At 32.0% G+C, this 25,985-nt stretch overlaps 6 protein-coding genes and 1 long non-coding RNA gene across 11 annotated transcripts; 3 read left to right on the plus strand and 4 right to left on the minus strand.

Moving 5' to 3' along the window:
• The first annotated feature begins 3,074 nt into the window (after positions 1 to 3,074).
• Positions 3,075 to 4,885, plus strand: LOC103875387 (embryonic protein DC-8). Of its 3 annotated transcripts, none has more exons than XM_033272277.1 (3): positions 3,075 to 3,346; positions 3,466 to 3,689; positions 4,202 to 4,885. In XM_033272277.1, exons 2-3 carry the CDS (start codon positions 3,481 to 3,483, stop codon positions 4,596 to 4,598), a joined length of 606 nt encoding a protein of 201 aa, XP_033128168.1. In that variant the 5' UTR covers positions 3,075 to 3,346; positions 3,466 to 3,480; the 3' UTR covers positions 4,599 to 4,885. The 3 variants fall into 3 exon arrangements, with proteins under 3 accessions (XP_033128168.1, XP_033128167.1, XP_009152149.1); XM_033272276.1 differs by having other exon boundaries at positions 3,076 to 3,390; positions 3,421 to 3,689; XM_009153901.3 differs by having other exon boundaries at positions 3,077 to 3,346; positions 3,459 to 3,689.
• Positions 4,886 to 5,081: 196 nt separating this feature from the next.
• LOC117125814 lies at positions 5,082 to 7,418 on the minus strand. Its single transcript, XR_004448205.1, has 2 exons — positions 6,426 to 7,418; positions 5,082 to 6,391 (listed from the first exon to the last, which is right to left on the minus strand). It is a non-coding gene; the product is annotated as an uncharacterized LOC117125814 (long non-coding RNA).
• Positions 7,419 to 7,420: 2 nt separating this feature from the next.
• Positions 7,421 to 9,838, plus strand: LOC103875388 (ACT domain-containing protein ACR5). 2 transcript variants are annotated; one of them, XM_009153902.2, is made up of 7 exons: positions 7,421 to 7,568; positions 7,683 to 7,742; positions 7,953 to 8,025; positions 8,116 to 8,161; positions 8,243 to 8,425; positions 8,522 to 9,238; positions 9,327 to 9,838. In XM_009153902.2, exons 1-7 carry the CDS (start codon positions 7,436 to 7,438, stop codon positions 9,657 to 9,659), a joined length of 1,545 nt encoding a protein of 514 aa, XP_009152150.2. In that variant the 5' UTR covers positions 7,421 to 7,435; the 3' UTR covers positions 9,660 to 9,838. The 2 variants fall into 2 exon arrangements, with proteins under 2 accessions (XP_009152150.2, XP_033128165.1); XM_033272274.1 differs by having other exon boundaries at positions 7,484 to 7,567; positions 7,674 to 7,742.
• Positions 9,276 to 25,974, minus strand: LOC103875393 (protein SPIRAL1). Of its 2 annotated transcripts, XM_033272278.1 has the most exons (4): positions 25,793 to 25,974; positions 25,130 to 25,442; positions 24,967 to 25,045; positions 9,276 to 9,294 (listed from the first exon to the last, which is right to left on the minus strand). In XM_033272278.1, the coding sequence occupies exons 2-3, from the start codon at positions 25,409 to 25,411 to the stop codon at positions 24,968 to 24,970; spliced, it is 360 nt and encodes a 119-aa protein (XP_033128169.1). In that variant the 5' UTR covers positions 25,412 to 25,442; positions 25,793 to 25,974; the 3' UTR covers positions 9,276 to 9,294; position 24,967. The 2 variants fall into 2 exon arrangements, with proteins under 2 accessions (XP_033128169.1, XP_009152154.1); XM_009153906.3 differs by lacking the exon at positions 9,276 to 9,294 and having other exon boundaries at positions 24,789 to 25,045; positions 25,793 to 25,973.
• Positions 12,794 to 15,349, minus strand: LOC103875389 (universal stress protein PHOS32). Its single transcript, XM_009153903.3, has 3 exons — positions 14,997 to 15,349; positions 14,145 to 14,233; positions 12,794 to 14,058 (listed from the first exon to the last, which is right to left on the minus strand). The coding sequence occupies exons 1-3, from the start codon at positions 15,292 to 15,294 to the stop codon at positions 13,771 to 13,773; spliced, it is 675 nt and encodes a 224-aa protein (XP_009152151.1). The 5' UTR covers positions 15,295 to 15,349; the 3' UTR covers positions 12,794 to 13,770.
• On the minus strand, positions 15,652 to 18,448 carry LOC103875390 (agamous-like MADS-box protein AGL3). Its single transcript, XM_009153904.3, has 8 exons — positions 17,748 to 18,448; positions 16,891 to 16,972; positions 16,704 to 16,765; positions 16,522 to 16,621; positions 16,376 to 16,417; positions 16,266 to 16,307; positions 16,005 to 16,174; positions 15,652 to 15,908 (listed from the first exon to the last, which is right to left on the minus strand). The coding sequence occupies exons 1-8, from the start codon at positions 17,930 to 17,932 to the stop codon at positions 15,818 to 15,820; spliced, it is 774 nt and encodes a 257-aa protein (XP_009152152.2). The 5' UTR covers positions 17,933 to 18,448; the 3' UTR covers positions 15,652 to 15,817.
• LOC103875391 (ubiquinone biosynthesis protein COQ4 homolog, mitochondrial) lies at positions 23,734 to 24,792 on the plus strand. Its single transcript, XM_009153905.3, has 2 exons — positions 23,734 to 23,989; positions 24,171 to 24,792. The coding sequence occupies exons 1-2, from the start codon at positions 23,804 to 23,806 to the stop codon at positions 24,663 to 24,665; spliced, it is 681 nt and encodes a 226-aa protein (XP_009152153.1). The 5' UTR covers positions 23,734 to 23,803; the 3' UTR covers positions 24,666 to 24,792.
• Positions 25,975 to 25,985: the final 11 nt, after the last annotated feature.

The raw sequence follows: 25,985 nt of genomic DNA on the forward strand, positions 1-25,985 counted from the left end.
ACTTTCATAAATAGCAGTTTTAAGAAAATTATTATTTAAAATACAACATATTGCTGAAAAATTTTCAAAGAATACTCATCTATCTACAAATATTCTTGTTATCCTAATTTCTAAATCACAAAGCCCAAATCTACAATATTTCTCAAAAAAATGAAAAACTTTCCAAAAATAGCAGTTTTAAGAAAAATTATTTTAAAATACAACATATTGATGAAAAATTCTTAAAGAATACTCATCTATCCACAAATATTCTTGTTATTCTAATTTTTTAATTACAAACCCAAATCTACAATATTTCTCAAGAAAATGAAAACTTTCCATAAATAGCAGTTTTTAAGAAAATTATTTAAAAATACAACATATTGCAGAAAAATTCTCAAAGAATACTCATCTATCTACAAATATTCTTGTTATTCTAATTTCTAAATCACAAACCCAAATCTACAATATTTCTCAAGAAAATGAAAACTTTCCATAAATAGCAGTTTTTAAGAAAATTATTATTTAAAATACAACGTATTGCTGAAAAATTCTCAAAGAATACTCATCTATCTACAAATATTCTTGTTATTCTAATTTCTAAATCACAAACCCAAATCTACAATATTTTCAAAAAAATGAAAACTTTCCAAAAATAGCAGTTTTTAAAAAAAATTATACTTAAAATACACAACATATTGCGAAAAATTCTTAAGGAATGCTCACCTATCCACAAATATTCTTGTTATACTAATTTTTTAATCACAAACCAAATTTACAATATTTCTCAAAAATGAAAAACTTTCCAAAATAGCAGTTTTTAAGAAAATTATTTTAAAATACAACATATTGATGAAAATTCTTAAAGAACACTCATCTATCCACAAATATTCTTGTTATTCTAATTTTTTAATTACAAACCCAAATCTACAATATTTCTCAAGAAAATGAAAACTTTCCATAAATAGCAGTTTTTAAGAAAATTATTTAAAAATACAACATATTGCTGAAAAATTCTCAAAGAATACTCATCTATCTACAAATATTCTTGTTATTCTAATTTCTAAATCACAAACCCAAATCTACAATATTTCTCAAGAAAATGAAAACTTTTCATAAATAGCAGTTTTTAAGAAAATTATTATTTAAAATACAACGTATTGCTGAAAAATTCTCAAAGAATACTCATCTATCTAAAAATATTCTTGTTATTCTAATTTCTAAATCACAAACCCAAATCTACAGTATTTCTCAAAAAAATGAAAACTTTCCAAAAATAGCAGTTTTTAAAAAAATTATTACTTAAAATACAACATATTGATGAAAAAATCTTAAGGAATGCTCATCTATCCACAAATATTCTTGTTATACTAATTTTTTAATCACAAACCCAAATCTACAATATTTCTCAAGAAAATGAAAACTTTCCATAAATAGCAGTTTTTAAGAAAATTATTATTTAAAATACAACATATTGCTGAAAAATTCATAAAGAATACTCATCTATCTACAAATATTCTTGTTATCCTAATTTCTTAATCACAAACCCAAATCTACATTATTTCTCAAGAAAATGAAAACTTTCCATAAATAACAGTTTTTAAGAAAATTATTATTTAAAATACAACATATCGTTGAAAAATTCTCAAAGAATACTCATCTATCTACAAATATTCTTGTTATTCTAATTTCTAAATCACAAACCCAAATCTACAATATTTCTCAAGAAAATGAAAACTTTCCATAAATAGCAGTTTTTATGAAAATTATTATTTAAAATACAATATTGATGAAAAATTCTCAAAGAATACTCATCTATCTACAAATATTCTTTTATTATAATTTCTAAATCACAAACCCAAATCTACAATATTTCTCAAGAAAATGAAAACTTTCCAAAAATAGCAGTTTTTAAGAAAATTATTTAAATGTTTATATATGATTATTTTAAATATAACAATTTGATAGTTTTCATGCTGTAAGTTAATTGATTATTTTAAATCATCACATATATTTGATATTTTTTGTTATATATATTTTAAAATTAATTTTTATTCAATTATTATGATCATGATCCGTAATTCAAAGCGCTAAATTTTTTTTTATCAATATTTTTTTTATGTTTATTCATTTAATATAATAACTATATATATATATATATATATAAAAAGTTTAAGATAAGTTAATTTTATACATGAATTATCTAATTTACTAATGTTAACTCGTTCTACCAACATATTATATTAATTTATCAGTTTAAAATAATTTTATCATATTTAGTTAAATACAATGTTTTTTTTAAATGATAGATATAACTATAAAATAGTAAAATTTGTTATATTTTTTTTTCATTTTCTAAAAGATAGTTATATATTAATGTATAATAACATTTATTTCATTACTAATTACAAAATTAGTGAAAATATTTATATACAATTTTTGATAATTAAGATATTGTTATAATGTTTTTCAACAAATTTGTTAAGAAAATTAAATATATATATTTATATTTTAAATTAAAATATATCAAATTATATTATGATTTAAGTAGTTAAAAGATTATATATTAGCATTAAGAAAATACATTTAATACAAATTTTAAATGATGATCTAAATAAAAATATCACACATGAATAAATGTGAGTTTGTTAACCAATCCGGGTTTTTAGGAGTCGATGTTATATTAAAAATGATATATTATTAATCTATATTATTAGTACTAAATGAATGATAACTGATTTCTAGTGAGGATCCATTTTTTAAAAAATCACACATGAATTAAAGTTGTGACTTCTGTTTTAATATTTAAGATTGAATGTTGTTTATAACATTATATCAATTCCAAACTAACATTACAAAATTACCCATAACAACAAAAAAAAATGTATACAATCTCTACGTTTAGATCTGTCTACATATGTATAGTCCGTTTAAAGATTGTCTAACCGATACATAAACATGCAACCGGCATGTACGCACTTATGTCCCCCTTCTACCACAAACACGTATAACCAATTCTAATTTCTAAACACCATTCTCTATTTTCTAATTCCTCTATTCTTTTGTTACTTTACAGTATGTTTTTTTAAATCATATTATATTCGAGGAAGATAAGATATGAGGAGTAACATGCGACCAGCATGGCAGCATGACATGTATTTCTCCCCTCTATCCTAAATATTCGACCTTTCTAAACACCATAGCTTTATCCAAGTATATATTGAACGGCTGAGTCTTAGATAATACTGTTTATTCATTCAAGCATGTCATCATAGTCTGTTTATGTTGCTACTTCTCCTGCGTATCTGAGTACACTTGGCAAACCAGGAACGAAACAAATTGGATGTCATTTCATTCTAATTAACTGGTTAGAAACTATTCCACGCCAGCCTCTGAGGTTATTTATAAAAGATATTCACTCTGTCCCTCTACTAATCTAAAATCCTCACTTTCAATTATTCGTTTTCTCACATCTCAAGAGAAAAGGCAAGAGGTGACCTCATGGCAACTTTGATGTCCGGAGCTGCGCTTATTGGATTGGGTTCTACTTTCTCGATCAGCAGGAGAAGCAGCGTTGGCCGTGTAAATACGAGAGTTGGCTGGAAGAATGTGATCATTTCACCTCAGCGCAAGAAGTCGTGGGTCATGGCCGCCGTGAAAGGTGATGATGACAACTCAAAGCTAGATCCAAAATGGCTCGATGATGCCTCGTAAGTCTATATGTTTTAGACATATATATCTGAGATCAACATAGGTAACAAAGATTTGACTAATTAATCTCTAGCTAGAATGAAAAGAGAGAAACAGAACGCATTATGACCCCATGGCATGATTTCACATCAGTTTAGCTCTTCTATCTCAAAATTAAATCAAAACCTTTTAAAATTAAATCAAATTTGTGTTCGTTATTTAGAAATCAACAATTTAAATTAAAAAATATATATATTCAAGGATCTAGTCCTTTATTCATCCGGATGAAATTTAATTATGACTTACAAACACATGATATATTCTCAATAAAATTAATCTAATAAAGATGTGTAAAATATATATTCATTTCTTCAAATATACATCTAATCAGTTTGTTAAAAAAATTAATATATACATTTAAATACGTCTTTTTAATTTCCAGCATTGTCAGTTTTGTTATCTATATAGTATTTATAACCATTTCACTGAAATAATTTTGTAAAACTGTGTCACACCCACGCACAAATGAAAGAGAGAAAGCTTCCGAGTACGTGAAGGAGAAAGGAAGCGAAGTTGGACACTTGACTGCACATGAAGGACAAGAGGTTTTAGATCACATACAGAGAGCAAAATACTACTTTATGGAGAAAGCTGGTGTAGCCATGGACATGCTGACTGAAAATGCTCACATAGCTTCAGATTTTGTGGCGGAAAAAGCCAATGTGATGGAGGAAGAAGCTGTTTCAATTACAGAGAAAGCCAGAGATTTCGTAGTTGAAAAAACAGGTGAAGCTAAAGATTTCATTGTCGAAAAAGCTGGTGAAGTCAAAGAGTTGGCGACGGATATGAGCAAAAAAACGGCTATATACGTTGGAGAGAAAGCTGCTGAGGCAAAAGAAGCGATATTACCTCCAAAAACTGAAGAATAGATTGTATTTGTTTGGATCCCTAACGTCTAAACAAATACAAGATGTTGATATACAAACTATACTTTTTTATCACGTAAGAATAAAAAAACCGTTATAATCAGTGGTTTATCTTTTAAGTGAAAATTTGAATTCGAATATATTTGCAAAATAAGCCATACACAGTTATGTTGGTCGTTCCCGGTTCTCAGATGTACATTGGGAACCCTATACATATAAATAAATTTGAGGCAGTAATGTATTTTATTTTTATTGTGTGAGAATATATTGATACATAAACTTGGTGATTAGTAGTACTGGCATACTTGCTGTTTAATCATTCAATTACAGTTCTTAGAGTATTATATATTCAAAACATATGCAATTTAAAGAAACACAATAGTTTAATTCTTACCTTTTTGTGTCAGCATGCCCATATGATTAAACCAAGAGTTGGTTGGTGAAAATGTCATTTCGAAGAGCAATTTATTATTTGATTGTGTCTGGTTTACATAAGAAAATATTATGTCTCATCTTACCTTCTTTTACTAGTGCATATGCATAAATGTTTTTGCTTCTCGAAATATGAATCAAACTTACACTCTCAAATGAGCTTGTAAAAGTCGTGACGCTTTTATTTCTGAAGTGAAAGCTGGTCAGGCAATCATATCCACTAAATCTGAATAGTCAGTCTCCATTAGGATCGTGAAGAGTTGCCTATCTCTCACACACGATATTAACCAGAGCAATCATTCCAACTTGGCATGTAAAAGCTGAAAGATTTCTGCGGCAATCACGAAGTCTAATTGATTCAGCAGCCAGTCGGTTCCTAATACTCCATCCTAAATACATGAATTTCTAACCACTAATAACCAGACGACCGTTGAATTAGTTACTAAAACAACTATGTTTTAAAAATGCCAATTCGGATATTTATACAAATTTAAGTTATCTACAAGGTATAACTCTCGATATGTGTGATTGCGTTCTGAAAATAGATCAAGTTATCAACAATAATGTCGATAAAACAAACGTTAATTCTTGTAAAAAATATTATCTGACCATTTGACATAAAACTAAACAAGTTAAAAAACGTTAGTTTCTGATGAGTCATACAAACACCAAGGACAACATTTATAAGAAAATATATGATTCAGTCTAAATTGGCTTAGACTTTTCTCCAGTGTCACATTACTATGAATTCGAACCAAGGTTTCTATGTCGTACTTAGTAAAATTCGGTATATTTATAAGCAGTAAACCAAAGATATTAAACTCATAGGATACCACAAAACAGATAGTAAGCTCAGAAATTATCACTAATCGTATGTTTCAAAGTATCATAAGTAACAAGCTATTTTTTATGTTTTGTAGAAACACCCCTTTCAGACTTGTTTTTTTTTGTTTCTATTTTTATAAGAGTTTTGCTATTGTTTATTTTAGAATAGAGAGCTAAGGAGAGTATTTTAGAAGTAATGTATTAATAATGCATAAAAGGTAGAATTGAAGAAACAAGACAATGAGCAATGGAGATCGTAGTAACATGCGGCCGGCATGGTCCCTCCTCTACGCATTTCTCTTCTACTAAAACATTTGACATTCTAAACGGCATGCTTTTCTCTTCCTTTATATTTTTTATAACCCTTTTTCAATAGAAATATAAACACTAATCAAATTCAACTAGTGTTTTCCTGTTCTTAATTGATTTTTAAAAATACGTTTATTGGAGGCATGTCAACGGGATTTGTGTTCGGTGACTTAAGATATCTCAGTCATCCAATATCTTTTTTATGCATACAACTTTTCACCTTAATTTACCTTTTTTTTTGGGGTCAAATTCACCTTAATTTACTTAAGCCTTCAGTTCATTCTATAAGTATATTACTATTCTATATCGATTTTACAGATGAATTACTAAAATTAATAGGATTACATAAGGAGTTCATGTATAAATTAGTTGTTGATTTAAATCAACGTAATTTGTTGTTCACAAACTTACATTTACTCGAATCACGATGATTTAAAAATTAAAGACTTCATAATATCCACCAAATTTAATGGGATATTTAGTGTGTAAACATGTGAAACATATTCCCTTAGATTATGGTCCTTGTTAACTGCATTAATGTTCATGTTCTTTGTTTTGCCGCTATGGTTGGATTCCACTCAATCCCAAACATCCAATATCTTTGGAGTGTATGAACACATGACATATTCGGCCAATTCTAGAAAACTTAGAAAATACTAGTTGATAACAAATTTAATTCTAAAACTAAAAGAAATTACTAGCTTCATAATTTTTTATGGTAGTACAAGTTAGTAATTGTTTTCTTAAATATCCTTTGTCTAGTATATTCTTACAATGTATTTTTCATATTCTTTTATTTTTGATCTATTAACCACAAGGTTGATTATTTGATTTTTAAGATTAGAAGCCATAACTCAACTAGTTTGTTTTCAGGTACTTTGCTATTGGTTTGGCATGAAACTAAATTCTAATATGTATTACTAGTTGACAACAAAGAAATATTAGAATCCGAATCAACTGATGTGTATTTTTTTTAAGGCTTTGTATATCTTAATTTTCAATATCATTTGGTCTATTTTCTACTGTTGTTCATATGTCACCAAAATAATTAGTCTTTGTTCTCATCCAAACACTCTAACTAATCTTCTAAAGTTGGAATGTAATTAGTCAAAAATAAAACGATTTGTTTCCCAATGAAACTCCCAAAAGAATCTGTCTGTGATTTACTGCCCCAATTAAGAGTTATCAAGTAGGATCAACTTAACCGGCCGGTACACCTGTCTAATGTTATCCTGACAACCAAGGGCGGCTACTAACGTGCGCCAAGTGTATATATGACTAGACTCATCCTCATCACAATATCACAATTTAACAAAAACAAAATAAAAGAGTGTTTCATCTGTGCAGGTATAGAGAGGAGAATCGTGTCGGCTGAATCTGTGTCAGAGACAGAGCATAGTGTGAAGTGTAAATGGATCTCCACTTCTTTTTTCCCCTTTTAGATTTTTATTATTTAATAATTAATTAATTATCTCTTTCTCTGAATATAAATTTAACAAACTTTCTCGTGATTTTGCAAAGTCTTCCTCTTCCTCCCAGAGAGATATCGATCATCAACAAACACAATCGAATCGAGAATGGGTTCGTTGCTCCTCTCTCTCTCTCTCTGTTCTTCCTCGATGATTGATTGTTCAATTTTGAGTCTTTTGATTATGGGTTTGTTCAATTTCGAGTCTTTTGATTATGGGTTTGTTAAATTTCGAGTCTTTTCGTCATGGGTTCGTTTGTAATCGTGTTATAGGGTTTAGTCTCTGTTTTGGTTTTAATTGGGTTTTGTTTTGTATCTTTCAGATGCTTGCTTGAGCTATTCATATCATATGGATGATGAGATTGCAAGGTTTATCAGAAGAGTTAATCCTCCAAAGTAAAATATCTCCTGAACTTTGATCTTTGTTATGTTTTTTTTCTTTTCAATTTAGACTTAGTTTTTTAATTTGATTATTATTTATTTTAGGGTTGTGATTGATAACGATGTCTACAAGAACGTCACTGTCATTAAGGTAACCTTCTCTGAGATTTCATTTTCACATTATTAAGTTTGGTTTTGTTGAAGTAAAAAACCAGTTTTGATTTTGTGTTAGGTGGATAGTGCGAATAAACATGGTATTCTTCTGGAAGTTGTTCAAGTCTTGACTGATCTTAACCTCACCATCAAGAAAGCTTACATCTCCTCTGATGGTGGCTGGTTCATGGATGTCTTCAACGTCACTAACCAAGATGGGAACAAAGTCACTGATGAGATCGTTCTTGATTACATCCGTAAAGTAAGTGATGAACAAACCTCTTGTTTATGTTCTGTTCTGTTTGGTTTGGTGATTTGATTATAATAAACCCCTTTTTGTGTGTGTGGTTGTTTGCAGTCTCTTGGCCCTGATGAGTCTTCATGCTACAGTCCGAGATCAACCATCGGTGTTAAACAATCTGTCGACTTCACCGTCATTGAGCTCACAGGAACTGACAGGCCCGGTTTGTTATCCGAGCTCTGCGCTGTTCTAACCGATCTTCAATGCAACGTGGTCAACGCCGAGATCTGGACGCATAGAGCAAAAGCAGCGGCGGTTTTGCAAGTAACCGACGAGGAAACCTCCTCAGCGGTCACTGATCCAGAGAGGTTGTCCAAGATCAGGAAGCTTCTTGGCTACGTGCTCACAGGTGGGAGCAGGAGCAGGAGATGTCGTGAACCCAAAACCACGGTTTCTTCTTCTCTCAACGCGGACCGTAAGCTTCATCAGCTGATGTTTGCGGATAGAGATTACGACGAGTGGGAGAATAACGTTGATGATGAGGATAAGATTGGGAGAGTGGTTCCAGATGTGGATGTCTCAAACTTGCATGATTTGGATTACTCTATTGTGATGATCAAATGCAAAGACAGACCAAAGCTTTTGTTTGATACTGTCTTTACCTTGACGGATATGAAGTATGTGGTTTCGCATGCCAGCATTGATGCTGAAGGCCCTGAAGCTTATCAGGAGTACTACATAAGGCATACGGATGGATCTCCTGTGAAGTCTGAGGCAGAGAGACAGAGAGTGATCAAGTGTCTTAAAGCCGCTATTCAGAGAAGAGTCTTTGAGGTAAAAACATTGTTATGATCTCTGCTTTGGAGAAGAATGTTTGTTTGTGTGTTGTTGTTGGCTTTAACTTTTGTTTATATGTTGTTAGGGGTTGAAGCTTGAGCTTTGCACTTCGGATAGAGTTGGATTACTATCAGACGTGACTCGGATATTCCGTGAGAACAGTCTTACGGTGACAAGAGCTGAGGTGAAGACAAAAGGAGGTAAAGCGCTCAACACGTTCTACGTGAGGGATGCTTCTGGTTATGAAGTTGATGCAAAGACCATAGATTCAATCAGGCAAGTGATTGGTCAGAAGATACTTCAAGTCAAAGGGGGAAACACAGAGGTGAAACCGAGTTCTCCAGAATCTCAAACGGGGTTTCTCTTTGGGGTTTTCAAGTCGAGATCTTTCGTCAATTTCGGGTTGATCAGATCTTGAACATAGTGTTACTCTTTTATCTGTAAATGACAGTAAGTAGCAGTGCATTGTGTGAATGTGTAGTACAAGAAGAAGCTGCTTTTAGAACATCAAAGTTTAGATTCTTACAGGGCTTTTTAAAGTATATTCTTGTGTACTTTTACATTTGGTGGATTGTATATAAAATTGGATTACAATCACTTTCCATAAGATTTTCTTTTGACTGGCTCTGTCGAAACATCTTTTTTTCAGGCGGCCATAGAATTTTATTATGGGGTTACTGTTCATAATTAGCAAACAAGTTGGCATAAAATTATAAGTATTGAATTCTAACTTTGAGCGAAAAAGTCAAAAGGAAAGTGGTTTCATGATCCTTGTTGATTGGTGTGCCACAACACCTCTGACCATGACATTTCCCATGTGTCTCTCCTTCTATCCATAACTTTTAATCGTTTGTTTATGAAAAAATCAAAATTGATAAAAAACTTGGACCAATGGACTTCACTTATTTGTTGTGAAAATGTATATTTGCCTTCACGATCATTTTCATCTATTTTTGGACGGCAGGATATCATATACTTTTATTTTATCTGAAATAATGTCATTGGTCCCAACAAATACCAAAAGCGACAGAAAATCTGAGAGGGCTCTATAAAATTGTGTCAGACAACAAAACACCAACTAAAGCCAAACCAGAGAAAGAACGATACCAACTTAAATGAGTAAGAAACCGAAAGAGACACAAATAAAAAACATTTCAAGTACATTATGGTGCCAATAGTGATATACATCATACATCTATGTCAATTAGGATCGTCCATTCTCTAAATTTATCAACATGTATTTATAGAACAAAACAGAAACAGGTATAATACTTCTTTATTTTTGTCAAAATCAGGTATAATACTTTCAAATGCAAAAACATATTTGAGGTCACATTCTTGAAATCTTGGTAGATTATTCAAATCGCTTAGAGGTCCATTCTCTCCGATCACGTCACGTCACATGCATGGAACAAATCGAAAAGAAATATTCCCTTGTTTTGTCTTTTTATTATCACATACAAACATATTCATAAACTTTGGAGATAACAATAGCTTAGATCAAACACGTATAAGTTTGTTCCAAAGCCAAATGATAATTTGAAACTGTATGATTTGATTAATTTTCAAAATACAAAAAAATTCATTATACCACTCATATTCTTCCCTAGGGAAGGAAACCCAGTCGACTCCAAACGGAACGGTGCCATTAAGTACAAATTCGTAGTTAAGACGTCTTCCTAGTAAATTGAAATGAGAATTTAATTTCATCTAATAAATCGTTTGGTATGGCATCTACAACTATAAATCACATGCATCACTTCTATTCCAAAGAAAAAAGTAAATCTTGAAATTGTATCATCTTATCAAAATGAGCGACGACGAGAAAAGAGATACTTCAGTCTTTGAAATCGCCATGGCGGTCATAGGTGTCGTTGGAGCCGTTGCTGGCTTGTTCTCCGGGATGGGATCAGGACCCCAAACGAAGACTATGAAGGCTCCCGGTAAGGATGGTCGGATTTTCAGGAATGCTTTCGAGAGCGACCCGAAAGGGTATTTCCAGAACCTGCGTAAGAAATGAATATGTTTGATGATGTATGTGGGACTCGTACTTCAGATTTCTACTATATGATGAAATAATAAGAATAATGACAATAATAGCTAGGGTGCTCATGGTATGTCATATGAACCTTGTTATGATCGTTATGTAATAAAGAAGTTTAATCTATTTTGCTTTGCTTATCATCGACATCCATCGATAATATGTTAAAATACGAACGGCATATATAAGCTAGTCATGAATTATTATTATTTTTGGTCCAATATAAAATGAGCGATCAATCGAACCAGATATATAAGAAACCAAGATGTTTACTTAGTTTAGGACATTTTTGAGTGCCGACGTTACGACGTATTCTACTCATCCCCCACGCGTTTACGAAATAAAAAAGAGCTGACGGTCGTTCAAAACTTAGCCTTTAAGAATTTTTACTATATTATTATGTTTAAAATCTTTGCTGACAAGACACCAAGTAATTAAGTACTTTGTGTAACATATTTTGATTTTAAAAAAATTAAATCTTTTTTTTGGCACACAAATTGAAATCTAAATGTTAAAGAAAAAAAGTAAAACTAAAATTAATGAAAAGGGAATGTATGATCTTTTCTACTTGCACCTCTTCAAGAAATGCGACCATGAACCCATTATTCCAAGACTAACATCTTTTTGTGTGTTTGTATGTATATAACTTGTGATTCAAGAAAGTATTAACCCTCATTTATTTTCTTCTTAACTTGTCGATTAGTATTCTAAAATTGTTTATATTTTTAGAGAGATACCATAAGATATCAATACAATTTTAAATCATAAAAATCTCCAATGATCAAAATAAGTTTTACTAAATACATATAACTAAGATTAACTGATTTAATCATGGAGTTTTGGAAGGAGAGGAGGATGAGGTTTAGGATTTAAAAATTAAAATATATTTTTTAAATTTTTTTTATAAAAGAACTTTCAGATTTTGAAATAAAATTTCAAAAAAGAAGATTGGAAAAAAATTCGGAAAAGGTTTCAAATATAGAATAAAGTTTTTTCGAAAAATATTATTTATTTTTATTATTTATTTAAATGTTTATTAAGTATAATTGTCATTTACCTTCAAAACTTTTTTGATAATTTTTCGCCGCTTGTGTTTATTCGGTCAAAAATGTATTTTTGGATCATTTTTGGAGATTTACCCGTATCTTTAATCGATACATTATACATACTATGTAAGTATAAATTCCCACGCTTCTTTAAGAGGCTAATTAATTCTTTCGTCTCTCTAAGAGTCTTTTGCTAGAATTAATTACTCAGACCATAATCATTAAATTACGATTCAAACATTTTAAACCTCCTAGAAAATTGAGTTATCTTGTAAAATGTAGTCAACTTTCGAACCCCGATAAAAATATTAATATCCAGTTCAACTATATAAATCCCATGAACGAAATATTTTTATTTAAAAAAAAAGAAGCAACAACTAAATTGCGCACACAATAGAAAAAGAAGAAAAATATAACAAACATGAGTTTTTTCGATTTTGTTGCTACTGCAGTAAGCGTATGTACTGCTGTTACGGCAGTAAGTGCTGCAGCAACTGCCGTTGGTGTTGTCGGTACCGCCGTTGCTGTTGCCGGAGCTGTCACGGCCGTCAACGATGCGGCACAAAAGATTAACAAATGATGAATGATCTCTATACGAAAGAAGGGTTTGCAAGGGTGACTGAATAATGATTCGAGTTGAATTCTACATTTCTACTTCCTTTTATTTTGTAATGTTTTATCTTTTTTTTTTGTTAAGTTTATTTATCTTATCTATCTGCAAAACTTTTAATCAATTGCTTTTAATCTTTTCTTACAATTTGTATGCAATATTTTTCATATAGTTGAATAATTTTAATTTAGATAAAATATTGCTTTAACTTTTGTGCAAGACAGAAAATCTTATAATAAGGAATGAAGTATTCTTCAATGAAAATTGAAATGTTACATTTGTCAATCTCTCTCAAGTCTCAACTGTGCCTTGATGATAGTCAAGCTTTGTGCACTCTTTTAAGGTGAAAATAAACTAGTTTAACTATTGACCATGAGACCATCGATCAACTCATGCCTTATTCAGAGTATTTTTAGTGAATGCAAATAATGGTCTGTTAAAAATCGCTAGAAAAGTGTTATCAACGATATGGCGATCGACACATCAAAACATTTTAAGAAAAATATTAAATTGACAACTGAAATCAAAAAATTTCCAAAAAATTTCGACTAGTTTTTTTCTGTTTGCCTAGCTACAGGTTGTGTATGCATGAAGAATGCTTCTTAGCTTATTATATTATAATTAGCTTTTATAAGTTCAACAACACAATAACAAATATAATGAAAACTAAAGTCTTTACACTCTTGTTCTTTTTCTTTAGAGCAGCAGTACATGATAGAGAACAATCATATCCATGAACACATCAAAAGAAAGCAATAAAGATCATTTCAATTAACAAAAGACAAAAGAGAAAAGGATTTTGATTTAAGATGTGTGATAGCAATAATAAAAATTAGGCCAAGAGCCAGAAATCTTTGTGACGTTTAGTGGTGATCAAGTAACCTCCGTTGTTACTTTTCTTCCTTACGGCAATAGCCATACACTCGGAGTTATGAATACAATACTCAACCACTCCTCCTCCTATTCCTCCTTTTGCTCGCCACTTCCAAATCACGCGCCACTTGGAAGTTCGTTTTCTCTGACCTAAAACCAAAACTCCAGCTCCTTGTTTCTTTGCTTCCGCCACTATCGTCTTCCCTTTCTCCTCCGCCGTTTCAACCACCACTATCTCCGTCTTCACCTGAAAAATAAGCAAAGAAAGCACTGATGTCAAAATGAGCTTTGGCTCGAATCAGTTTCTTTGATTTGTTACAAAAGTCTTTTTACATTAGGTTTCTTGAGCTGACAAAAGTTCTTCAGTGGATGAACTTGTTCATGAGCCCTTGAGTTTCTCTGCCCTTGTGTCTCATCTGTAGCTATTTAACATAATAAACATACGGTTAATAGAGATTAAGCAATACCAAACGTGATAGCCTCCCCTGCCCAGTCCTATCATCTTTTGGGTTGGGGCCTGTTCTAAATAGTATAGGGCTGAGTCGAGTATGAACCAAAAATTCTGAAGCCGAATATAAATGACAAATACAAAAAGTAAAACCAAATTTATGACAAATAAAGATGGTTCAAAGATATCTGATTTTTAAAAAAATAAAAGGCAATTCTGTAATTAAATCTAGAATCTAGGTCTGTGCTGTTCACTAATTAACACATCGAACTCAATAAAAGAAACATTTTTCTTCATCTTTTTTTTTTTTGATCATTTTTAGATGAGTTAAAAACACACAAATATCCCAGGTTATCTTTTTTTTTAACAGTGAATTGACTTTGCCGTGTATATTGTATATCTTTGTAAATTTGACTATTGGAAAAGTTCCTAGTTATACAACTCATTTCAAAATAAACACAAAAATTAAGAAGAGTTATTATTAGAAAAAAAATAAAACAAAAATACAAATTTTGAAAGTATGAAACCGAGGATCAATTAATGAAAGAAAGAAACTTTAATCACACAGGTAACAATGTTGGGCCGAATTTAAGCCCAATTACCCTAGAAAGCCGATAAGTTGTTCTTTTTGGTTGTTCATCGATGACGGTTCTACTGGGAATGGGATACCTTCTAAGTTCCAATTAAATGTTAAATGCAAATTTGTGTACATACAGTATATAAATTATGCTTATTACCTTGTCCTACAGGTGTTTTTGTGACATGGAGGAGAGTGATATTGTCTTCATCTTGAACACATTGTGTTAATGCCCATTGAAGAGCATTCTTTGACTGTGAAGTTGTGTCCACAACAACCATCACTTTCCTCCCACTCTCAGCTTCACCCTTCTTATTGCCTTCCTCTGTTTTCTGATTCTTACTACCGTTCTTTCTAGAACCAGAAGCACTTCCTTCATCTAGTGATTTGCTCGAAGATGATCCTCCTTTGAATGATGTCCTAATCTTATTCACCCAATACCCAGCTGGTTTCCCCATTTTGATAATCCTTCTCTCTATTGTTCTTTTCGTTTTCTGCTTTGTGTTTTAAATAGTGCTTTTTTTGTTTGTATGGTTTTGGTTGGAGCCATTTCTTGAACGTGCTTGCCATGAAAATAAACAACTACCCCCTTTTGGACCTGTTCTCATAATCATTTTTAATAGATTTAATTAGTCGTTTTAATAATCCAGATCACAATCTTGATACAAATGCAGAGCACTACTTGTTTCAGAATCCAATTCTAATCTAGAGAATTTAATCATAGTACGACTAAGTTTCTATGATATTTAAAAATAAAATTAAAAGAATGTTCCCACAAATTCTGTATTTTTAAAAAGTTCAAAAATATTTAAATATTATGGGAGAAAAAAGTGATAATGTGGAGTATGACATTACAGCTCTTGATTATATAACAGTGTTTGTAATCATGAACTATTGTTCTCTTGCAAAAACACAAAATGGTACAAGCAATGATATGTGATCTATAAAACACACATACGTATACATTGATATGTAGTTTCTTCAGACCATCCATCCAGGGAAGAACCCATTAATAACATTCTGTGATGTTGTTGCAGAGTTGCTTGCATTTGGCATCCCAGGATTGTAATGACTGTTCCGTAAAAACAGACAAAAATCAATTATAAATCTTGCTGATCATAGAAGGTAATTCATTAGGTCTTCACTGTTATCTGTGGTAAATTCCTACCTCATCTGCAATGCTACATTGCCCTGTAAAGGCCTAAAGAAACCCACTTCTTGACTAAGAGGGTTCGCATGATAAGAAGTCATGCCTTCTTGTTGTTGTTGTTGGGAATGTTCTGCAGAAGATGAAGCTCCCCATAGTGTTTGATTAAGGGTTGCATCACTTTCCTCCAACTGAGATAGATAGAGAGAGAGGAAGAGAAAATGTTGTCAAAGATCTCAAATGAATTCAGTTTCTTGAGCTATAATATTTTGATGGCACTACCTTTCTCTTAAGATCTCTGTTGGTTTCCAGTAACATTTCCTCCTGTAAATTAATGAATATGAGAATGTGTTGTGTTGAGATTCTTGGATACTGTGTTACTCTTTATGTACCTTGCTTTTGAGGTCAGATAGTTGATCAAGCATCGACCGGGCCTGGTAATGAGAAAATAAAGCCACAAAGATTTGGTACTGTTCTAAATGTTCTTCGGACCAAATAATCTAATGTCAACTTGACGATTTCTTGAGATTGTGTATACCTTTGTGGATCTTATTTGCCTCAGTGATGTATCTACTTGACGTTCTAGCTGCTCAAGCTCATCCACTCCCATCCAGGCTATCTCTTCACCTAGCAAATGCCTAAAAACAAGCAAATTCCAGAAGAGTTAATGTAGTAGGAGTAAGCATTTACTCAAGATGTGGTATGAATTATGCTATGTACCTTTGTGAATGTTGAAGGACCTCAACTCTTGATTTGAGATTCAAGTAGTCTTGGTACCTCTCCTGCCATAAAATAAATATTAATTAAGGATCATTTTTTTTTTGCTAAAATAATTAAGGACAGTTTCAAGTTTCAAAACGTTCGAGTCAGTTTTTTGATAATTCATATATGGAGAGAGAAGATATACCTGCAAGTCTTTAGCTGATTGATTTGGATCCATTGTTGCATAACTGTGTTTTCTATACTTCTCAACCATCTTGGCCATACCACTAGTTCATATAAACAAATGATCACTTGATATTTAACATTTATTAAAGCAATCAAATTAACTTTGAATTTCTTTTGAGAAATATTAAAAAAAAAACCCTTTAGAGCATTGTAAAATCTCCATGTTAAATCCAAGAACATGAAGATCAATATAAATCTCATGATGGGTTTACAAAAACAAAAAGCTGTTTATTCCAAAAAGGAAAAAAAAAATTGTTATGCGCAAAAGAAACATATGAAATTGAGTATCATCACAGTTGTCTCTTTTAACTTTAACAGGATTATAAGTACTTGAGAGATATGAACTTAAAGAAGTAGAGAAAGTATTTTGGTGTGTTCTTTAATTTACAGCTTTGTATATATCCAGAGGTCAATCCTTTGTCTCTCTGGAAATTTGGAACACCCCCTTCAAGACTTAATCTCATGTGTAAAAGCTTTCACTATAGATTTATATTATTAGATATAGCTTCTATATACAAATCTTATTAACTTTTCTTTTCAAAGTCGCTTAACTCATTATCTAGACGATCTAAGACCCTCGGAATATGATCATCTTTTTGTTAATTTAATCTCCCTCTAGAAGCCAGATTTGTTCATTAAACCCTAATCAACCGATCCTAACAAAATCTTGAAAGGTCCAAGCAAAATCATGATTTGCTTATATATTCTCCAACAATCCTTAAAAATAATCAAAAACCTAAAAATCTGAAAAGAGAGGACAAAAACAGAAACTGTAGAAGAGAGAGATGAGAATCAAAGGTTAAAGATTTTAGTTACCTAGGGCTGCTGCAGAATTCGTAGAGCTTGCCACGGTTAGAGAAAATGAGAAGAGCAATCTCAGCATCACAAAGCACAGAAAGCTCATAAGCCTTTTTAAGCAAACCGTTCCTTCTCTTTGCAAAAGTAACTTGCCTGTTGATCTTGTTCTCTATCCTCTTCAACTCAACTTTCCCTCTTCCCATCCTTAAGTTTTCTCGCCTCTCTTTCTCTCTCACCAAGAAACAAAAAAATAAAACAACAGAAAACTTTCTTTCTTTTCAACTCTAAACGCACAAGTAATGATTTACATATATATAGAAGAGTATGTATAAGTAAATTGTGAAGAGTGTAGATCTTGTCACAAAAGGATTCTAAATCTAGGGCATGAATTGGTTTCCTCTCTTGTCCAGTTACTGGTGGTGGAGGAGATGGTAGTGGTGGTTGAGATAGTGGTGCTGGTGGGCCACGGTGTTCAGGTTCTTCTTTTGTTGGAGTGTTATAAGAGAATAGCTTTGTGTTTGATTTTTGCAGATGCTAAGCCATTCTTGGCCAAATAAAAGCTTACAAACTTATATCGCAAACTTTCCTTTTTTAAAAGAGAAAATATCATAATTTCGTTTATATGTCAATATGTGTATATATATACCACATAGTTTTATTCTTACTTCATGAGGAAATAATTTTATTTTTTTTATTTTTTTATTTTTAGATTTCTTCTATACATTTTTGTCTTTTTGCAGAAGATAATAATTGATTCCTAGTACTTTTCCAAGGAGAGTTAAGATATCTCTCTCCCTAGTCCAACCAAAATGCACCAACTTTTCTCTATCACCCTCCTCCATTAGATTTAAAGATAGATAGATTTCTGCCATATATGTATATATATAGATTGCTTACTTGCATCAGATCTAGTCCCTAGTTTATCTATATATATGCTCAGAAAAGATTATAAATACAACATGTAAAAGATGCCTTAAATAGAGCATATTCACAGGTCTAACTCCTATCTATTTGTATTTCATGATTTGGTTACATATTTTTCATGAAATGAAGAGAAATAAATTAACGTTTTTCAGGTATTGACACGTTTAGATTATGAAAAGAACACTATAATGTATATATACTCTGTGTGTGTGTTGTGAATAAAAGTAAGAAAATGATAGGCTTGTAAAGATTTTTTGTTTGATTTGCCTCTCTTGCCGACGGGTTCTTTCGTATGACAGCTACTTCACGATCGTTTAAATGCATAAAACAGTTCTACACTTACCGACAAATTGTGTCAAAAATTGAAATGGTTAATCTGATATATATAGTACAATCATCAATAAAAAGAAACTGATATAGTACGTACTCTCTACTATTTAGTATCTACTATCAAAGTTCTGTTAATCTATTTTCTTAAATACTGTAGAATCCAAGATAGATTTAAAGATAAAACTAATATTAGCTTCTATATGCTCATACTCATATGTATTATAAACATAACAATGACTCATAGATGCTTGAAACAAGAGCTGGACACCATTTATTCTGATTTATCTTGGCAAGAGAAAGGAAAACAAAAGAGAATATCTTATGAACAGTTTAGCTCTCAAATCCTAAGATTTTTTCAACTTTTTCGTAGGATGCTTCTTGTCGGGTTAACAAAATAAAACTTCACTTAAAGAAAAGGCTAGGCCCTGTGATTACTTGACATGGATATCTTGTTTGTTCTCACTTCTTCTCTTGGCATCTTATATTACATTCATGATGATGGTTGTTAATCTACTCATGTGATATGTCTCACACAACTTTTTTTAACTTGCTTGCTGACTCATGTTTCACTTGGTACCTTATTTATTTTGTTCAACCGTAAATCACAAAAAAATTAAAATTATTTTTGTCCTTTTGTGCTAGCTAATGATCTATTTATTTTATCTATATTAAACTTCTTGATGGAAATGCATGTCTTATCCCTATTATCATGTATAAATTAATTAGATATTTATCTTCTACGTACTCGCTATTCTCCACCATTCTTTTATGGTACCAGGTGGTCACCTTACAATATGCAACATATAGACAGATGCTCTAGTTTACATCTAAAAGGAATAAATACCAAAGAATACTGCAATGCGAAGTTCAGAAAAAAAATACTGCAATGTTATATTTCATATTTTTATATGGAAAGTTTTGGTGGATAAGTCAGAGACAGAAAATGATCTCTTAACAAATACTCATTTTCAATAGTTTTCTAGTAAATATCCAATATTTAGATATGTAAGCCTTCTGGTTACTGGTTAGAAAATAGTAACTTCTAATACATTATCAACTACTACTTACGAAAAATAAATAGAAGAATGAATAGTTTCGTACGAACTGTTGAATAATATTATTCTGACTATTTTAAAAAAAAATTGTCGATATAATTTTTTTTTAAACACGATCATTGTTTCTAATAATTTATGTATATATGTTTGGGGTAGTAGCAGTGCTCTCCTTTCTTAGGAAGAAGATTGTCCCATGGATCTACCATTATAAGTTTTATTATTTTGTAGACCAATATAACAAAACTGTAGGTATATATATTCAAAATTGAGGGGATCCATTAATATTTCCAACACACTATAACAATATATTGTAGGTACCTGATGCTTGTAGACTTTTTTTCGGCTTAATTTCAATTTTCATTAACCAAATAAACGTATACAGTGATTTTTACCTCAAAAGAATTTTTTAATATCACCTAGAAATACCTCTATGGATCCTAAGCTACCCAATCACCTGATTCTTGCAAAGTTCTTCTGTGTCATTAGACTAACAAATTGGAGCTAGATTAGACCACATGATGGGCTTAAACCCTAGTTACTCAATGACCATAGACATGAAGTTGTTTGAGCTATAATTGTAAGAACTTTATCTGTTTTATTTTTTTGAACAAAGAGAACTTTATTTATTCTGCACCTAGTTATGATGTATTAGTTGAAATCTAATTCAATATCGTTCTTCTTAGATTTTCTTAATTTATTAAACTTCGATAGGAAAATATAATATTGAATAATTAACGTTTTTTCCTTACACCAGAGCTGGTATAGGAAACGTTATATTTAAATATATTTGTTAAATTATGGTTCATTTACATAACATTATTTAATAATGAGATCACATATTAAACGAATAAACTATGTGTAATGGGAAATAAAGAGCTTAACTAAACAAAATATCCATAAGGGGTGAAGGAAGTATAGCCTTACCAGTAGATTAAGGTTTTCATTTGTCCTTAATCCACAAGGTTAAAAACCATATCTAAGGCTTTCATTAAAAATTATAAAGTCTGTACTGGTTATTGATGAAATGATTCTTATTGTGTTCTCATAAGTTTATTAAGTCTTCTGTTAGATAAACACTAATTCTCTCGGTTTGTGGTTTTAGTCCAAATTGGAACCCTCTGTCTTGTAACTATGTAAGTTTCATGTACAGTGAATGAAGCCAGCTTAGTGCTTTTGGTGTTAAGTATCATGATTCCGAATAAGTTCATATATAACATTAATGTATGTTTTGTTAAAGCTTGCAAAAATCACAGTCATTTTGCTTCTCTGTGGAATATCAATATATTAAAATGAAAAACTATAAAAAGAGTATCTCTAACTTCACTTCACTTCACTTCACTTTTCACTACAAAATGAAGTTTGAAATAAGAAATACTTCAGACTCTCTTGTTCTATTTTCTATTTTATAATAGAATAAAATTCATAAATAAAATAATACTTAGTCAATTTCTAGAAAAAGTAACTTTAACCTAGTCCATAATAGGAGGTAACACGAAGAGAGTTGGCCAAAAGTCGTAACATTCAATATGAATATGGTTTTCTGACTAAACATCTTTATCAGTTAGTAACATTTATAATTGTACTTTGGGAAAGACTTTCGTCTTTGGTTTACCTTTAACAATCAAAACGTAAGATGAGGGAAGCATCAAGCATTTGCAGGTTGAGGTTAGGGACAGAGCTCGTACACTACGTGTCGAACTCTTAATGGGTCAAGAAATCAATTTTCCCTACCATACGCTCTTCGGACCGATGTGTTCGAGTAAACGAAACAGTCATACGTACATCACGTGCCAGAAAAGACACGTGTCCACATATCACTGCCTATTTAGTATTTACCAGTCTGGATTAAGACTTGTGGGCCATTCTCGCACGGGGTTAGACTCATTGCTAAATATGTGATGCGATGCTAATCTACTTAATAGTGACGCAGTATAATGCAATGAAGGCTGCATATATTATAACAGCATCGAAAGGAATGAAAGAAGTAAAGATGAACTTAGCTAAATGGAGATGAAAAGGATGATTAGAGAGAGACACGTTCTTTCCCAGTTTATTCCACTTTAGATGCAAATTATTTGTCTGTCACCATTGGCACAACTGCAAATTCAAGTGTTTCAAACATCATAATTAGTTATATAGCGCTAAAGATTGGCAGATGATATGTTAGGGAAGCATATATAGTACCATTTCGGGCGGAAGTTGCACCGTATTATATTATTTTTTTTGTTGCTAAGAGTTGCATGGAATATTTATTTCATGGATAAGTTTTTTGAAACAGAACTTGTTTTTACATTTTTTTTTGAAAAGACTTGTTTTTACATTGTTACCTTATTAAGTACTAGACTTATATGACCCATAATCTTTTAAATTTTTGGAACCAACCATTTGATAGATATTTAAACGCAAGTCACATATTCTAAATATGATGAAACTAGCAAACCCTGAGAACTTTAAAAACCACCACACCACCATTATTTAGACGTAGAAAATTATTTTTTATATTTTATTAATTTTCTTGTGTAATTTTTTGGTTGTAATTATTATTATTTTTTTATTATTTATTATCCATAGAATCTTACAATATTGGGTGCAAATGGATTGTAGATTTTGGGAATAAAATTGTATGGGATAACTTATTCTTTAGATTCCAAAATTGTTTTACCATTTGAATTTAATAAAAAACGTTTTAGCAAAAAAAAGGGACAAAAAAAAATCTCATTCCAATAATTCATGTGGAATGTATGAAAAATAGAACGTGTTATAAACATTCATGATAAATAAATGCTCATGAATGAAATGAATGGATTTCAATTTTGCATTCCATAATTTCTTGTATTCCGTTTTTCTTAGTTAATTAATTAATCATAATATTCATAATGTTTATTTTGTTAAAGTTTCAGGATTAAATCATAGTTGATACTTACACATTTGATTATTATTATACATACAATATAACTTCTATAAATTAATATTTGATAAATTAATAATCTTTTAAATTAATAAATTTTGTCGGTCCCAACTTGAACCGGTTCAAAATTTGACACAAATCGATAAAATAATAAGATAATATTTTTATAGAAAATTATATATAAATATATGGTCCCATTAAAATTATAAATTAATAATTTATATCTATACATATGTTATATAAGTAAGAATCTATAATTATATTGTTTGTTTTATATTCACAATTGAATTATCTTTATATTTTTAACAATTAATATATTTTTGATGAGATTGAATAATATTATATCTAAAATCACAGTTCTATACTATATATAAGTATATATTATATCCACCAAATAATATAATAAAATTAATATAAATATTAAATTTCAAAAATAACAATTAATGTCTACACAATAAAACGAAATATTTTTTATCTTAGAATAAATATATTTTAAAATAAAAAATCTAAATAATTTTTTTTTATAAATTAATAAAATTTTAAAGTCTCAATATTATTAATTTACAGAAGTTGTACTGTACATTGAAAATTGGACTCTACTACATTCATAAAAGTAAGATGAGACTGAAATAAAATGCGACAAAACCCATGGAGTTTAATGAGTGGGCTGTATCAACAACAAAGTTATAAACCTGAAATTACACAATTAAAAGCCCAATGTTGAATCTTACGCATAGAAAGTCCACGCGGGGGCATAAGCGCGTGTCATCTAAATTCCTCGTCGTCGCCGTCTATAGAATTTGATCTGAATATTAAAGAGGTTCACTGTTCGCTAACCGGAGGGTTCTCCACGAACGATGACGATTGAAAGAGCTCGAGTCCCGTTGAGCCGGTGGCAACAAGCTGCCGTGGCGGTGGGTTCTGCCGTCGGTGCGTTAGTGAACCCTCGTAGGGCGGATCTGATCGCCGCTCTCGGTGAAACCACCGGGAAACCAGCTTTCGAAATGGTTCTTGAGAGGATGAAGAAGAGTCCTGAAGGAAGAGTGAGTCTTTTTCTAAGCTTCTCGTCTTCTCTTATTACCATTGCTGTTTCATTAGCTAAAGAGTAGTTCTATGGTGTTTCATTATTAGCTCTGAAAGCAAGAGACTTTGCTTATGGGTTTCCTCTTTGAACAATAAAGTTAAAGTCTTTAGGTCTGAATCTTGTCTCTTTTATCTCCGCAGGCTATCTTGCTGGAGCGTCCTCGTGTTGTGTCAGAGCAAGTAGGTCATGCTTGGGATCTACCAGACAACACATTTGGAGCTGCGTATGCCAAGTTCATGGGATCTAGAAACTTCTCTCCCGACGATCGTCCTCCTGTGAGGTTCATGGAGACAGATGAACTGGCGTATGTAGCCACACGGGCACGTGAAGTTCACGACTTGTGGCACACGCTCTTCGGCCTCCCTACGAATCTTATAGGCGAGTCGGCTCTGAAAGTGATAGAGTTTGAGCAGATGTATCTTCCGATGTGCATGCTTTCTGTGATTGGAGGCACCGTGAGGTTCAACGAGAAGCAGAGGTCAATGTTCTTTAGGCATTACTTGCCTTGGGCTGTTAGAGCTGGAAGACAGTGTACAGACCTCATGTGTGTGTACTATGAGCGTCATTTCGATGAAGATTTGGAGCAAGTCCGGAGACAATGGGGGATCATCCCTGCTCCTCAGCATCCTAAGTGATGAGTTTTTCACACGTTTGAGAAAAGACTTTGTACTTGGTTTGAAACAGAAGTGCTTACAGTGTAATTTGTTTTAGACTTTTAGTATTGCATGCATTAATGGGTAATAAGAGAGAACTTGAAGTGTCTTTGTTGCAAATGATATGAACACTTTCAGCAGAATATTAGAAGATAAACGATTAAGATAAGGGTTGACAAGAAACCGACTTCTTATCATGTAGAGGTTCACATCAAACAGTTTTAAATAGAGAGCAGAGACACAATGGATGGAACGAATTTGCATTACACACACAAAGTTCTGTTTTACTTGCCACCAGTGAAGAGATAATCAAGAGATGATCCACCTCCAGGAGCTGCATGAACCTTGGTGGAAGGTCGGTCCTGCATGGAGCATTACAATGTTCTGTTTTAGTGACGAAACATTTCATTTATGAGTAATGGACACAAAGAAAAAACAGCACATACAGTGATGAAGTTGCCGGTGTTTTGTCCTTCAGCACGGGCATAGTTGTTGACAGGAGTTTTGATACCAGCAGGGATCTCCTTGTTGATCTTAGCAGGCTCAACAGTAGTAGTAGCTGCTGTTGCACTCACAGCTGCCGGAGCTGGTGCAGGTGCAGCAGTCCTGTTGGCTGGCTCAGCAGGAGGAGCTGGAGCGGGCTTAGGAGGAGGAGGAGGAGCATCACCGCCACCAAAGAGATAATTGAGTGAGCTCTGACCTCCACCACAGCTGTTTCCACGACCCATTTTGTATAATAAAGTGATAGACTTTTCAAACCTAGTAACAAAACCCAGAATATAATAAGATAATTACAAGCTAGATGATATTCATATCATCGTTCTAACATTCAGAGCTGTAACAAGCCCAAATGCAAAGCCGCTTATGCTAACGAAAGGTAACTCAATTATGATCTCAGCGAGGATGACACAGGGGGAAAGAAAATCGGAATGTGTAAAACACAATCAGATCTAAAACCAGCGAAAGCGAATTAACATTCCTAACACTTGAATTTATTTAGGAAATCGTTAGAGACCAATAAAACAGCATATTCGAGGGATCAAAACAGAGGAATCTACGATCTAAACGAAGAAATCGAAGTGGAGAAGAAAAGAGCTTGAAAACCAAACCTTGGGGGTGAAATTAGCGATCAGATCTAGAAGAAGAAGCAAACGCAGACTCAGTAGAACTGACTACAGAGTCATAAGCGTTACCCCCAGTCTCTATTATATAAAACTAGCTCAAGGCGGTTTTGCTAGTGTCAGGGTCCCGGTTCAATTGTTCGGTTCTTTCGTTAACCATCAATTTCAAATGCTCATAAAT

Source organism: Brassica rapa, chromosome A06 (assembly GCF_000309985.2).
Source record: "Brassica rapa cultivar Chiifu-401-42 chromosome A06, CAAS_Brap_v3.01, whole genome shotgun sequence".
NCBI lineage: Eukaryota > Viridiplantae > Streptophyta > Magnoliopsida > Brassicales > Brassicaceae > Brassica > Brassica rapa.